At 42.6% G+C, this 16,350-nt stretch overlaps 1 protein-coding gene across 3 annotated transcripts in view; it reads right to left on the reverse strand.

Annotated features, from left to right (window-relative positions):
• Window positions 1-427: 427 nt before the first annotated feature.
• Window positions 428-16,350, reverse strand: part of Dner (delta/notch like EGF repeat containing) — a 314,710-nt gene continuing 298,787 nt past the window's right edge. For all 3 annotated transcript variants that reach the window (XM_087209350.1, XM_087209349.1, XM_004868010.3), the window contains 2 exons: window positions 8,243-8,489; window positions 428-1,447 (listed from right to left, as the gene is read on the reverse strand). In XM_087209350.1, the coding sequence (XP_087065476.1) occupies window positions 1,336-1,447; window positions 8,243-8,489 (359 nt within the window). In that variant the 3' untranslated portion in view covers window positions 428-1,335. The remainder of the gene's footprint in view (window positions 1,448-8,242; window positions 8,490-16,350) is intronic.

The following is a 16,350-nucleotide window of genomic DNA, read 5'->3' on the forward strand; positions in this document are numbered from 1 at the left end:
CAGTAGTCTGGACAGGACCAAAGGGGAAGAAAGGTGCTGTTAAGGTCCTTTATTGTGTTGGCTATTCTGTGCACCCCGTGTTGTTTCTCCTCTGTGATGCCTATTTGCCATCCCTGCCTTGGAGCCAGGGCATTATGGACTGGCGATTATGGACTGAAGTGGCTACAAACTGAGAGCTAAATAAACCCTTTTCCCTCTAACTTTGGGTGTCAGGTATTTTGTCTCAGCAATGAGAGAAAAGTAACTAACACAGGAACCATGCTTCTGATGCATGAACCTTTGGGGAACAGATTCCAATTACCTATGAACCACAGCTAACATATTGCTCACGTTACTTAAAATGTCATACACAGTGGAATTGTTTGACAACCAATGTCAAAACCAAACTATTTCATGTAATTTTGAAGAAACAAAAGAGACAAGTACATCCTTGACTTGCTAACATTTATTCAATACTCTTTGAAATTAGCAAGAATCAGAAGAAGCATATATCAATCAAATACAGCCACAAAAAAAAAGTCTTCGATATAAATAAAGATGCACTATGGAGAAATACTCACTACTGCAGGATCTGGTACTCTCTTACATTTACTACCTCTTAGCAACAAACAGCTCAAATGGAAATTTAATTTACTCACAATACAAAAACCTTGACTTTGAAAAGAAAAATATAGATTGAAATCAATCAAAGTTCGCCTCACTAGGCCCTTTCGTTCTGTAAGTCTTCAAGGCCAGTTCGACAGTTGTTACAAAAATGACAACAACAAACTCAAAAGAATGTTTCTGCAAAGTTCAATGGAACAGTGCGGAAATAAGTTACTTAGCCATGCACAGGATAAGGCAAAGGCTAATTTCATTCGGGTTAGGAATAATAAATTTAACTAGTTTCTTTTTCACAAAACAAACATTTCAGACTTCTTTTTAAGTAACGAGTATACTGTATTATACATCATACACTACTTTACATATTTTTCCTACTCTACTCGGAAAGCCGGCACTCACATGTCAAAAAGAAACTTCTCCTTGATTAGATTTATTCTGTAACAACCACAGAAATTCATGTGGGTTTCGTGGCAGGGTCTACTGTGGAAAGGGCACACACTAATCGAAGCATACAGTTTAGAGAGCTGAAAGTACGTTAAAACGTCTATGGATTTCACAAATTCCATTTTTAAAATATTTTTTTAAACTAAAAGCTGCAGAAAATTATTTCTTCAATATTCTACCGAAAACTCTTGAGCAGCTGTTTTAAATTTCTTAAGCTTTTTAATTTTCTTAAAAATATTAAATGAGTGTAGTATCCCCATCTTTTTGAAAAATAATTCCAAAAAAAGATTACAAATCTTTTGTTTTAATCAGCGTGACCAAGGGTTTGTCATCAGGACTGTAATCCTCATAGGCGATGGGAGTCACGTCGTACATCGCAGGCCGGGATTTCTTTCCAAACCTGAAATCACAGACAGAGCAGACTCCTGTTAGATAAATGCTAGATTTCGAGTCCTAGTAAAGGGAAGTGGTGAGAATCACTCATACTCAAGAATCAAATGGAGCTACAAAAATACTCTAAAATACAAGTACAGAAACTGAAGCAGTCCTGATATTAATGCTGAATGAGTATAAACATTAGTCTAGTCTTTTGTGCAGGAGGCAGAAAAATGGATTTCACAGAACACAGAGCCCAAATTAATGTTGAAGCTTCCAGGTTAAATCTCAGCAAAGCAGTCAGGCATGACAGCTCTACAATAGGTTTTAAGAAAATATATATTGATTTGTCTTTTTCTTCTGAGAGCCATAAATATTTGGAGAGGTGGGCTGGTTTTATGTTCACTGTAGTGCCTGGAATACGGAACCGTGGGCTGAGGTCACCGTCTCCAGAGGGATGGGCAGACAGACTCTCAAGCTGGAAAGACTCTGGGGTCACCTGAGATCCCAGTGCAGAAGAGCAGGTGGAGAAAAAACCCTCAAATAACTGAGGCATTTGCCCACAAACTCCACTGACACCCAGATCCTACTTGTCTGTGTCACTTCCTAGCTCCCAACCACACCCAAGCCATTGTTTTCTCTGAGTACTAAGCAATTGTGCCCACAGATCTGCATACATCAAAATCTCCTTCCTGTCAGGACCAGCGCCCAGACTCAGAGGAGTCAGAGTCCAAGTTCAGGATCTCCTGCCAAACCAATCTCAAGAGGGCGATTACTATAATAAAGGCAATTCAGCTTCTCCTCTGGGTGGTCCTTTCCACACAAGACCTCACCTTCCCTAAAGCTTTTGGAGTGAAACATGATTCAGTCTTCTACACAGACCCCGCATCACTCCTCTCTTTTTATAGACTGCATGTTTTTGTTTGAAAACCAACAGGTCTCATTAAAAAGGAACTTCTAAAAACCTTACATTTTTTTTAAAAGGCTATTAGGATAGGTCTCCTAGGACTTCAAGGAGTTTATTCACCCTGGCTTCTGTCCCTTCTCTCCTCCTTTCTTATTTCTGCATTTTCATGTATGGCAGTGAGAAGCAGGATCGAGAGCAAAATGAGAAAACAGCACATTCTTCATAGGATCTTTTATTTTTAAACCTTTATCAATCCTGCATTTCAATTCAGTCAAGATTGGCCTTCAAGAGCACGATTGGCCTCAAAACCATACCAGTTGGGCACCAGACAAAACATAGGGTTTTGCCTAAAACTCCACAACTATTGCTGCAACATTAAAAGGGACTTCAATGAAACTGTTTGGAAACTGTGACTCCTCCCTGGAGATCTGTGTTAGCAGATGAGGGCAGCATCCCAGCCTGCAGTCTGATTATCTAAATTAAGTGACCTGTGTGTAACCTGGGACAGGAAAGTGGCCAGTATGAAAGTCCACTGGAGCCTACACTTTTTCCCAAGTGTGAAATGTCATGGCTACTTTAAGATGCAAATATTTTGACAATTTATTTCTCATAAAATAGCTGGACACATTGATAATAAAAGCGGTAACTTAACAAGAATGTTTGGCAACCTAGAGAAACGCAGAGAAAAGCTCTGCCCCTATCCTAGCTTAGTATTGTGGGATGGTTTCCCTGGGAACTATGATGTGAGGCCCAGCGAACCAGATTAATTAATTGAATAATTAATCAATTGCTGGACAGGAAAAATGCCAGCAATTTAATAGACTGAATATATGCTTTTAAACCCACCTTTTATATGATTTCATAGTTGGAGGAGGAATTTGCCTTCTCAAAATCTAGAAAACAAGATGCCTCTGCTTTATGCCATCCATTAGCAAGCTTAAATGTTGCCATGGAGCCAAATATTGACAAGGTAGGTTTCAGGAAGCTGTCAGAAATCCATTGAGTAGGGCAAGTCAAGAGCTAAAACCACTCAGGAGCAGCCATCTGCTTGTGTGCGTGTGTGTGTGTGTGCGCGCGTGTGCGTGTGTAAAGTTGAATGAATAATAAAGAGCATCACTTTGTGTCCACACCAGTCTGCTCGTCTGTCTGTCATGGTATCAGTTAACTCCTATCAGTATAGGTCATAAGGGTGAGGCCGGTTACGAAGGAAACTTGATTTAAGAAAGAACAACTTGACCAGGACTAGAAAAGGGGACAGGCAGGGTTGGAGCTGCAATCCCTGTACTTCACCTTCCTAATTGCTGAGAACCTGTCCGAATGCCTTTAGGTCTCCTCCAAAGCGTAGGGTCTACCGTAAGAAAAGTACGCTTTCTGGAAACCCTAGTTTTTAAACACCTGTAAACTGAGATAAGCCTTTGCTTGAATCTTCTACGTCTCTCACAGTGGTAGGCTCGCACCTGGTGATAAATAAACGTGCATTCACATCTACACTCAAAAGAGTCTAGCTGTGTACCTCCTCTGTTTCTCAGAATTGGGTGAATGTTAAGAAATCAAGCTGATGCCATAGCTCAATTTTAAACTCCCAGGAACTAAACCAATGCAAGAGGTTGCCTATTTTTCTTGCTAACTTTTTACATGACTCTTCTTTTTGAATAACACATTTTTTTGGTCAAGAAGGTATATTTTAATTGTAAAAATATAAAATTGGAATCTTGAAAAAATTATAATGTAGACTAGTGGCTGCAGGTCAGTTCCAGTCTGATGCCTGTTTTTTTCAATAAAGTTTTATTGGGACACAGCAGAGGCCACTCATACTGTCTCTGGCTGCTTTGGACACCACAGAGGTAGAGTGCAGTGGCTGTGATGAGACTGGGTGGCCCGCAAAGTCTAAGCTATCGTGCACCCCCCTGTGAAGACCGTAAAAACCACCTCTAGGGATCCATCTCTGCAAAGGCCAGGTGTGAACATGTTGTGTATTATTCTTCAGTCTGTCCATTCCTCAACCCTACACACTTCCAATTAACCTCAAAAACATGTGTTAAGCACCTCTGAAAGTATCATATGCAGTATTTATTTCATATTTTTGACAAAATTGGAAAAACTGCACATTAACTAAATTTTTCACTCGACATTCTCTGTGATCTTTTACTCAGCATTCTTGGTAAATTATCACTCTTTCAGGTTAAAATGTTCACGGAAAAAACATTTCCTCCTGTGCTGGAAGGAGCTGGCTGGTGGGAGTGCTGAGGGGCTACGGTCCCCTGTTCCCACCCGAGGCGGCTCACATCCTGACCTGACCACACACTGTGACACTTTGTAGATGTCTGCTGAGGGTCACAGGGAGCCATATTTTTAAAAGATGGTGATTAACTGACACAGCTTCTCCCCCTGGAAAAGCAGCTCCAAGACCCTGATCTGGTGGTTCCATCCCCTGCTCCTCGCTCGGCCCCACAAGGGCACAACAAATCAGGCTCTGTCCTGAGCAGTCACTCAGCATGTCATTCCAGTGTCTCCTTTTCACTAATCATCTCATCTCATTGTCATAGCAACCTTGGGCAGTAAGCAGTGATCATCCATCCCATTTTATAGATGAGGAAGTAGAGGCATGGGGATAACATCCGTGGGCCACACCCCTGGTAGGGGGTGGAGCTTGCTGGCTTCCTTCCATCCTTCATGCATGCAAGGAACCCAAAAGCTGCTTTCGTGCTTACTGCTCCTGACAAGGGCCTATGTGCTTCAGGGTTTGAAGGCACTGGCTTTGAATCAGCAACATTGATCTTGGCCTCCTCACTTACAAACACCGTGACTCTGGGTATGCTGTTACCGTACTGAAGCCAAATTCTTCTCAAACAATAGAGAACCAGCAATATACAGGTCCTAGGACTCTTGCAACTGAATGACGTATGGGTGAATTAGCACAGTGCCTGACCACAGGATGCTCTCGGTCAATGTGAACCATCACAAGAGCAATAAAAGAAGCCCTGGCATCAGTAAGATCAGCAGCACCAACATCTCAAACATCACATATGATGACGAGTCTTGTGTGCACTTCTGCAAAGGAATAAAAGGTGCTGTGAGTGTTTATAAGGCAGACCCAGCAGTGTACTTTCCTCTAGTTCACAGTCCCCTGAAAGTCCACAGCAGAACAATACCACAGAGGATGGCAGTGGATCCGGTCTTGAGAAAAGGCCAAATCAGGAGGTTCTGAGCTACACGGAAAAAAGTGGCATGTCCTTTCCGTTTCCTTTTTCTCTCTTTCTGTGATCAGGCACTTCTTGGAGATTAAGCAGTTGGCCATCAAGTTGTGGTCTCAGCATCAGACCACAGAGGGTCGTGGCTTTGCTCCTGGTGCTCAGTTAGGAATTCTCTCCTGCCTAGATGTCAGCAAAGCAGCTATGGGACAGGTGGCTCTCGGGACAGGAGGGAGAAGGGTTTCCTTCCTGACCCAGCACTGGTGCCACCCAATTGCTCTCCTCAGAACTACCAGATGCTCCCTTCGAATCTCTGAATGTCACAGGTGAGCCACTTGGAACACAGCCTGTGTGGCCACTGGACTTCAGTAGTTCTAATCTCGGCACCAGGCTAGTGGCAGGGCCAGAGCCGGTGACTAAATGATGGGGTAGGCAACATCAAAAGGACCGAGTGACTGCTGAGCCTCTAGAGGGTTCATGGGAAGAGAGAGCAAAGAAGGTCAATGAGCAGGAGACCCAGGTGTGGTCTTTACACAGCCAGCTGTCAAAGTCAGGTTGGAGCTGAACAAGCGCTTATGAGAGTAGATTTCCAATTTCCAGAAGCTTGGGAAAGTATTGTTATCATGTCTTTAGTTTCATCTGAAATCAATAATGCATGTGGGAGCTTGCTGTTTAGGAATTATGCAGTAAATATTTTTGATAAAAAGTGGTACTAAATAAGAATCTGCTTTGTAAATGCTTTCAAATCTATTCTTTCTTTCTAAAGCAGTGAGCTGAATGTCTTCTCAGTGGGGTTTATATAAGCAACAGGTCCTAAAGCACCTATTTAAACTACTCTGGAACTGAAACAAAATACTCTTCCACTTGATCCCTGACGGATCGTAGCCAAAGTCACCTCTGGGTTGTAGGGAGTCTGATTCCTTAGATCTCTTAATGCATCAAAGAATAACGCTGTAGATTCTGCTCCCTCCCAGTCAACTAAGCCTCCTAAGGACAAAGAGAGAGGACTCTTGAACACCAAGGAATCTGTCCCTTCTCTACTCTCTTTTTTTCATTCCCTGCTTTTGCTCCAGATTTCAGGACACTACAAACACTCCCCTGGGCAAGGGCATGGGCTGACCCCTGGGATGAATCTACCTGTCAAACAGTCAAAATATCCTCGCCTAACCCTAGGCTGAGATCAGCCATTCATTTCAGGTCTCAGACTTTAGCAAAGTAGTGTACCGGGAACCATGGGAGACATAGAAATAGACCACTGGAAAGACTCAAAGAAAAACTGAAAGTGGGCCTTGCAGGGTTGCTCCAGGGCTTTGAGGAAGTTGGTCCTGAGACAGAGGGGCCGGATGAGCAGCCATGAAGATGCTGAGCTGCAGGAGGGTGAGCTCTGTCTCCCTCACCATTACATAAGTAAACCTGGGTGCAGCACCCAGCAAGGCACTGGGGCAGATGCTGCTCTTCCCACTGGTTCTTCTCCCTGCAGCAAGGCTGTGCCTTTTGCTTCTACTGGAGGAACAAGATCACTGTAAGGCTGAGACTTAGATTTGGGGACTTCTTTTAGAAAAGCAAACTCTCTGAATCACTTAGCTTCTATGCCATTCAGATGGAATTTGCATCTGCTTGCGTCTTGACCAGCGCAAATACGATGCTCCACCAAAGACCATTCAGCTAACAGGTCCACTCAGCCCCAACAAAGACACCAAACTCTGCCACTGTTTACTACAGGACACTGGCTTTCTGAACTGCTGACTTTAGATCCCATCATCAAAGGACAGAAAACATGGATTTACTTTGACAAAGAATATCACTATAGATTTTTGGAATGGCTATTCTTTGCAAAAGTCAATAAAATGAAAATTGATATTTAGTGTTATATTAGATTTGGAGAGCTAAATGTATTATTTGTTTATGTAATATGTTAATATTTATAATTTAACATGATCATCATATTTCTCTGTGGAGGTAGAGTTATACTTTTCTACACTCAAGGAAACTGCATTTCTAGAAGGTTAAATGACCTGTCTAAAATATACACCCAGGGAATGGAATAGATAAGACTCATGCCATACCTCAGGGAGCTGGATCCTAGGACCATACTAATTCCTTGTCTTTCCTCCAGAAAAGGGCACAGCCTATGTGATATGAACTCTAAACACAGAATGATGGCTGTTTATTTTTGTAGGCTCTTCAATTGAAGGGAATCATTTATATTCATGTTGACTTTTAAGAGCAACATAGTTAAAGATGTTCCAAAGAGAAATCATCAGAAAATGTTCCAATGTGTAGTGATAAAAGAATCAGATATTTTAGGAAGGCATGGTGGCACAGGCTGCTATAATCCCAGCATTCTGGGAGGCTAAGTCATGAGGATCACAAGTTTAAGCCCAGTCTGAGCAATTTAGCTCAAAGTTAAAAAAGAAAAAAAAAAAAATTAAAGGAATAGGGATAATACAAAGGTTCAATCCACAGTACCAAAAAGTTTAAAAAGTGAGATATGTATGGTCACAGTTCAACACAAATTAAATGAGTCTATTCAATGTAAACAACAACAACAAGTCCAGAAAGCTAGCCCCAAATTACAAAGGCTTGCCCCTAAAGTGACCTGTTTATCTGCCCGCCAGGACTAGGTTGAACCTTTGTGGATGCAAAACCCTGTTTATAACACAAGCCAGGTACCGAGGTGTGAAAGCAGCACCTCCCGCCTCCCCTCCCGGCCCCAGCTCGCCTGGCATGCCGGATGGACGCGATGGCGTTGCTGAACTCGCTGTCGATGCTGCGGCAGTTGTAGAACTCCTCATAGGCGGGCCGGGAGGAGCCCTGGTACTCGATGCGGCTGATGCGGCAGATGCCCACGATCAGGATGATCAGCATGAGGACAAAGGCCACGCAGAGGGCGCCGATGATGATGTAGAGGGAGTGGCGGGGCATGTTGGTGAGGCTCTCTGCCATGTGCCCCGACTTCCACTGCAGGTCTGGGGGGAAACAAGGAAAGGGCTGGTGTCTCCAGAGTGTGAATCATTTCCCAACTCTATGTCATGGACTCAACTCCTAAGGGCCTTCCCAAGTGGGAAGAAATGTTTTCTGTGAATAGTGCAGATCAAGAGCTATCATCTTTAATGGGTAAGGACCTCTACAATCATCAAGGAAAAAGAGGACTGGACAGAGGACACAGAGGAGTTCATCAAAATACACACAGAGAAAATTGTTTAGTTTCATAATTATTTTGAAAAAGGCAATTCTTCTGCCAAAGAAGTACAAATAAACACCATTTAGCTTCATAACTATTTTTAAAAGAAATTCTTCTATGTGTTTCAAATATTATTTAAAAATTATGTAAACCCCTGTTGTCGAGGGTACAGAAATGGGGGCCGTAACTGGAAACATAAACTTTCTGTGAACTCACTAATGTAAGTTTAATCCAGATATTCCCATTTTTAAATTTACACTGAGGAAATAGCTCTATAAGTGGACAAAGCTCTGCATGAGAATACTCATCTTAGTATCATTGTGTGAAGTTATCAACCGTCTCATATTCAGGGAAAGGCTCAGAAAGTGAACAGCCACCCATGTGTTCACCACTCAGAGTTAATAAATGTTATTGTTTTATCATTTTTGCTCCAGATTTTTAAACTTATTTTTTAACAAACGTTTGTTATAGATATAGCTCAAGTTCCCCTACCCTTGTGTCCTCTCCTCATCCTAACCAACATAAAAACAAAAAATTTATCAAGGTCAAAAAATAAGAAACAACCTCAATATTCAACTCTTGGTGATATGGAAAGATACTCACTAAACAGCAAAAGAATAAGAGAATGCTACCAAATAGGACCTGCTTGTACAGCATAGTGAGTTGGCAATCATGCATAAGTTTAAGATGTCTACCTATGCACTGAACAGCTCGAGACAGAGGGATAATAACAGCAAACAGGTATTGTTTCCTTACTATGGACTAGGCTCTTCAAAAGCATCTCATTGCATCCCAACCACCGCTCCTTACAGACAGAAGCCCTAGAAAACCAACTTCAATTGGGGTAGGGGAGGTATTTGAAGTTAAGTCTGAGCCAAGACCTTTGTCTCTGCACAGAGATGATATAAAAAAACTGGTCTCCAGAAACAGGATGACAAATAATTTTTAGTTTGTTCTTTACAGTGGGCCCTTGACTTTTAACTCAATTCATTCCCAAAGGGCTGGTTGTAACTCAAGTTGGTCAACTGAAGGCTCAGGCTCCTCTACACAGCCTTCAGAGTCTCTCCTTATACACGGGCAGATCTCAGTGTCCTCAGAGAGACAATGGCCCAAGGTTTCTCAATTAACCCCACACAGGAAAGGATGTTGTCATGTTCCTTCCAGAACTCTTCAGGGGTTAAATCTGTATCTGAGACCATCTGGAAGCATAAGTGGCTGACATTCAGGTCGTAATTCAAGACTTTGTTGGTAAGTTAAAACTAAAATTCTGGTCATAACCCAAATTGTTCATATGTCAGGCCAGGTGTAACTCAAGGATCCACTGTACTTTTAGTCTTTTCCAGCTTGTTCACATAAGAATAATGTATTCCTGGGCCAGGGATTTAGCTCAATGGTTCCACCGCCTGCCTCACAAACACAAGGACCTGAGTTCGATCCCCGGTACCAAAAAGAATACTGTATTCCTTTTATAATTAAAAGAATAAGCAGGAAGTTATTGGTAGAAACACTCATGAGATCACTTCCTAGCAGAACAGTGGGAAGAGTAGGGACTTTGGGAACACACTATCCTTGCTTGTAGTTCCAGCTATGACATTTAACCCACTTCCCTGACCCTTAGTTTCCTCTTTGTAAGATAAATTACCAATGGATAGCTCATTAGCTTGCTAGGAACGTAAGTTGGAAAACATGTGAAAAAAATGGCACAAGGTGGATGGTCCCTAAGGACAGCTGAGGAGCAGCTGAGATGCTGGAGGGAGAAGGACAAAGGAGGGTACACTGTCCTCGCAGGCAGATGCTCTGAGCTGAGGATTATGGAGCACTACCCCGTGTCCTTCCTGAAGGCACCAATCTATATCAGCAGGAAAAAAGAGAAAGGCGAGAGGTAGTCTTTAGGGTTGGCATCAGATCTTCACATGAATGAAAATATTTAGCTAAATGGAATAGAATTCGAAAGGAAGCTGTCCAAATTTAAAAAGAGCTATGCAAGACCAAGCAAAGGTGAACTCGTTTGGAAAAACAGATGCCTTCTCTATATTATTCACAGCATCACCACCTCCACCACCTGCAGTCATCGGTTTCATGGCAGGATTCTCATGGTATCTGGATATGGGATTCAGAGATGGGCGGGAACAGAAATGAACCTGTCTTCCTGTAAAATCCCCAGGGCTTTTCTCATTGTTACGTTTTAGGTGAGAGTATGTATGGCCCCTGGATTCTCAGTTCTTGGAATGTGAGACTCAGCTATTCTTGACCCTGAAAAGTTGCAACCTGAAAACCCCAGGAAACAACCAAGTAAGAGATCAGGACTATAAACCCATTTCCTAGAGGCCCGATAGGAAAATGGCCCACACATCTGGCCTGGATGCTTCCTGAGAGTGTGAAAAGGCAGGATGGATGGCATGGCTTCTCAGCTTGCATCCAGATCCTCAGATGACTGCATTTTTATCTGAGACCTACACAGCCTGGTTTTGCCATTCACATCAGCCTACCTCAGCTCCCAAGGCAGATTTAGGAGTTCAATAAGACTAACTGACCATATTAGTGTGTCCCCTGCTCTATCTGAGCCAACTCACACATAGGCAGACAGAGCAACATAAATCACTGCAAATAAATAGTCTCAATGGAAGGGAGAGGTATTCCATGAAACCAGAACCCAGGCTCAGTGCCCAAAACGGCAGCCCTCTCATTTGGCAATACCTAGTGCACACTGAGAGAGACGACTCGTTTTTCTGGCTGAAAAAGTTAAGCATGATTCGCTTGATTTCCAAGTATTATAACATTCCCTAAAAAAAAATTCAGCTGCAGGCTGGAGTCCAAAGCTCAGCAGAGTATGTTAAAACATACTCTGATCCACTTAGCATCAACACAAGGGCAGCCAGTACTGAATCTATTCCAGCTTGGTAGAGGGCTCAGATCTGATTGCTAGGAGGATCACATGAGTTCTGGATGAATTCTTGGGGTCTATGCTTACACTATGTAAATAACTTAACACACGCTATTGCCTGTGTGTGCAACGTGTACACAAGCACATGGGCACTGCTGTAAAAAACAACCATGCTCCACATAGTGCTGGGTCCCAAGTCTGACAAGCTGCCGACACTGTTTGCATTTCTCTCCATCTGCTCCATTGCCCAAATCTCTGAATTCCAAGCTGTTTGGACTTTGGGGGCAACGTTTATCAAAATTTCTCCCAAAACCTCTGCCCCCCTTCTTTATCCTGCCAGCCTCCTTTGAGCCAGATTCTACTTTACTGCTATCTCAAACTCCTCTGATGGAAGTGAAGAGAGCTGCTTTGCAGGCTACTTGGCTTAGGAGTCAAGCTGGATCTGAATAAATCCAACACTGGTTCTGAGAAGCAGCGAATTTATCTGCACCAGGTGGCGGCAAATGCTATCTCCCAGGCCAGGCACCATCTCGTAAGTCATTGCTGTACGCATCCGGGCAGTTCCAGCTCATGAATCATTTACTACATTGGCCATGGACCAGTTCCAGGCAGAATCCTGAACCAGAATGCGCTAGATCAGATGATCTCATCGACCCAGCAGGTACAAGCCCAAGAATTCCTGCACAGGAGCTGTATGGAGAAAATGTCACACTTTGAGTCTGAGATATAATTTGCATTTTTGTTTAAAATAAACTTGAGTTTTTTGGGAAGTCCTTTCAAATTTAACATTTCTGTTGGCCCCAAACAATCAGTTGGAGCTAGGTAGACGGGCTAACATGGAGAAGGTGAGACAGGCAGCAGCAGCAAGACAAAAATAAAACCTAATTCCCTGATGACCTCTGCTCCACCAAAAATAGACTTCAATTGACTTGCATATTTATTCTAAAGTACACTGCCTGGGTTTATTTTTTAAAGTTAGCTAGGTGAATATAGCTAGGCTAGTGAATTTTCCCATCTATGTAATATAAAAAGAGACAGTGAGAGTGTTTTGTGATGATGTCACTTAGCAGCTCAGAAATTTTTGAGACCATCTGCTGCTTAGAATAACTGCAAGGGGGGATTTCAAGGAGAATTATGTTTCCCATAGCTAAGGTCAGCTGTACAGTCAAAGCAGTTGGTAAGACTGAAAAGAAATTAACAAGCCTGCTAATCTTCAGAAGCAGGATGAATGGGAAAAGAGAAGCAAATGGATCAGCTCCTTCACAGACAGCCATTCACTGAACGCATACGAAGTAAACCCTGCTATGTGCTGGGGACAAAGAGGGAGGGAAAGGAGAGAGAAAAGAGGGCTCCAGGAGCCCCCAGGCTCAAAAGACAGGGATCAGGGATCCAGGGATCCAGGGATCACGCAAATGTCACAAAATAAATGTTTAAAAAATGCCCTAACTCCAGAAGATTCTCTGCAGAGCCACAGGAGTGGATGGGGTGGGGGTGGGGCTCCTTCGGATTGAATAGCAAGAGTTTGCACAGTGAGAGTCTCCAGGAGGCTGGGCTATAAGGGTGAGTGGGTGTCAACCAAGGACGGAGCGTCTCTGAGGGAAGACTGTCCTAACTGAAGAACCAGAAAGGTCCCCCAGGCCTGTGAGAGGGAGGGGAGAGCAGGGGGAAAGGCTGAAGGAGGACAGAGCAGCTGCTGGGGTGTCTGAGGCAAGGTGGACCCAAAAAGAAGTAAGCAGCTTCCTGCTGAGAAGGGCAGCCCCACAGGCCCTGGAGGCAACAGGGTGGACTTCTCTTTAGTGATTCAAGAGTTTGACTGAGGGTGAGGGGTGGGCAGGAAAGAAAGGTCTGAGTGTCCAGATCTGCAATGTGAAACAGTCCTTCTGGATGTCAGGACAGGGCTTGAGAGTCAAGGGTAGAAGCTAGTTGGGGGACCGCTAGGGTGGCAGGATGGAGTCAGAGAGAGGTGAATGAATGGGAGCGCCATGTTGGAGGTGCAACTAACCAGGCTCAATGCAGCTTGTAGAGGCCAATCAGAGGCAAGAAAGGTGGCATGGAACTCTTGGTTTCCAGGCTTGTGTTGCTGGATAGATGAGCTGCTGTAGCCCAGCAGGGAGCACCACAAGATAACCAGGTGTGAGGAGGAGGTCCTGAGCTTGGTTATGTGTGTACTGATTGGGATATGCCTTTAAAACAGCCAAGTGGTGAAGCCAGATAGTTGTGTTTGGATGTTTAGGTTAATAATTTTGGTTAAAAATAGTTGATATTTATTGAGAATCTATATGTGGATTTATAACAACGCTCATTCTGGTGTGGTTAGAATGGATTCCATGACTACACCAATTACTAAATAAATTACAGAGCTTTTAATACTGGAAGTACCACCTGGTATTTAAAAACTGAGGTGAATCTGCATAAACCAACTTGGATAAACCTTCAAGATACATTATTAAGCAAAGATAAAAGCCAGATGCTAGAAAATGTGCATAAAATATCCCATTAGTATGAGAGAAAATAGGGACATATATAGCCTGGATACAATTGGAAGAATACACAAATGGATAACAGTTGTTACTTTTGGGGGAGTGAGACCAACATCTGGATGGAGAACCGATTTTTTGAAATCATAGTTCTTATGAAAATGACATGATGGTTAGGTTTGTGTCAGCTTGATTGGCTTGGGAGTCACCCAGGACAGGGGACAGTGGGGCTCACTTCGGGGTGGGTCATGGAGGTGTGACCTTGCATACTATATCTGGTCCTCCCCCTTTCCTCTCCTTATTTCTACTCTCCTGCTCTGCTTCCTGACCACCAAGAACTAAGCATCTTTGTGCCACCACGATGTTCCTGCCATGGAGCCAGCAAACCATGGACTGAATCTTCTGAACTGTGAGCTCAATTAAACCTCTCCTCCTTTAAGCTGTGGATATTGTCTATTGTGTCCCAGTGATGAGAAAACTAATATAAATGATAGCTAGAGAACCAAAGAACCCAACCTATTTGTATAAGGACTTTCCATAAAACATCATCTCATGGATTTGTTCAACTGTTATTATATTCCATCCATTTTAGAGGACTAGCACCAAGATAGCCATTTACTTCTCTGTCTCAGGAAGAATTACATTTTCCTTCCCTGGTTTCTGGAGTTGTCTAGGCAAAGCCTTATAGCTACTCCCGTCATGCATTCTGAGCTACTCTTCGATTATGAACTCCTGGGGCTGGGGCTGTTCCTTTAATCTTTATATCCCAGGTGCTATACTCAGTGCATGTTAATAAAGAGGCTCTCGATTACTGATTAAATCCTCAAATCCAGGACAGCCTACTCACATATTTCTCTCTGTACAACGTGTGATCAACATATATGGTAAATGCTTAAATTTAAAAAAAAGAAGTGTGTTCAAAGCGAAAGGGGCTAGTTTGAGGGGGATTAATGACAATGTATTTTCACTGTAGTGATTTTTTTAATTTAAACACTTGCCTTAGTCTTCAATCATACCTATTTAATAGTTTAACCCTAAATTCAACTGTTCAATGTACAGAACTGATCAACCACCAATCAACAGGGTTGATTACAACCCAAGCTGCATAAATGTCACAGCTCCAAAACATGTTACTCTGTAAAGATTTAGAGGAATTTTGATTTTTAGACCATGATTCTAAGAAGGCACATTTTCCCTTTATAAAAATCCAAAGAAAAAAATATAATCAGTCTCAAGCTGATAAAACACAAGACAGAGAATTAAAATTTCACCAGAATTTTGCCATTAATTTCCATAATATGTGTCTCAGGACATATAATAAAATACCGTAGCTATTTGAATTATCCTGTTAGGATGGTCCAGGATCAACTTTCTTGATGATTTTGGTAAATCTGTTTAGTCTGCTATATGTCTGCTTCTATACTGATTGGGAACCTAACAGTAACTCCAGAGGAGAAAATTCCTAAGAAACACTCATTATCAGAGCAAACACTGGACACAGGAAGTAACTAAGTATAGAACAGCTAAAATGGTATGCATTTGCCTAAAATCCTATTGCCGTTTTGGAATCTCTAGCAATGGCTAATGAGAAAGTCAACTGATTCTCACACGTTGTTCATTAAGGAGAAGCAAGTTTTCAGTACATGCACATACTCGGTATTTGTGAGCCTCCCTTATGTATTTTATATTAAACTTTTTTTTCATGTGCAAAAGTAAACATTCTGCAGAATTTTGTGAGAGGAATATGACAGCGAGTCTCTGCCTTACACCTTGTGCTTCCTGGACTACTGTAATACTGTTTTGAGGCTGAATCCCAGCATACTAGAACTAGAAGCATAAGTACTAATTTGATCATTGAATCCCTCATTTTATGGATGAAGAAGCTGAGCTCCAGAGAGATTACGTGGCCTTTCTCCCAGTCGTGGTTGGAGGTGGTAGGAGTTTCAGTCTAAGACCCAACACCCTGGCCCGGAGACCAGCATTTATTTTAGTTGTAGTCTCATCCTGAGAAGGGACAAACCGTGGTCAAACAAATAACTCGCCCTAGGACAAAGCTGTTACAGGTAAAATTGATTCCAAGTAATCCCTAAATATTATCATTTTTAAAGACAAATGGGAGAGGGAATGAGACAGTTGACAGGGTGAGGTAGTATGTAAAATAATGGTCCCCAAAGAGGTCCACACCCTAATTCCCAGAATCTGTCAATATGCTGCCGTCTATGGAGCAAGGAATTTTGCAAGTTGATTGAATTGAGGATCTATCTGGAGAGGGAAAGATTATCCTG

Source organism: Heterocephalus glaber, unplaced genomic scaffold (genome assembly GCF_053883595.1).
Source record: "Heterocephalus glaber isolate CG9 unplaced genomic scaffold, H.glaber_assembly_v1.0 deba00001004, whole genome shotgun sequence".
Classification (NCBI taxonomy): domain Eukaryota; kingdom Metazoa; phylum Chordata; class Mammalia; order Rodentia; family Bathyergidae; genus Heterocephalus; species Heterocephalus glaber.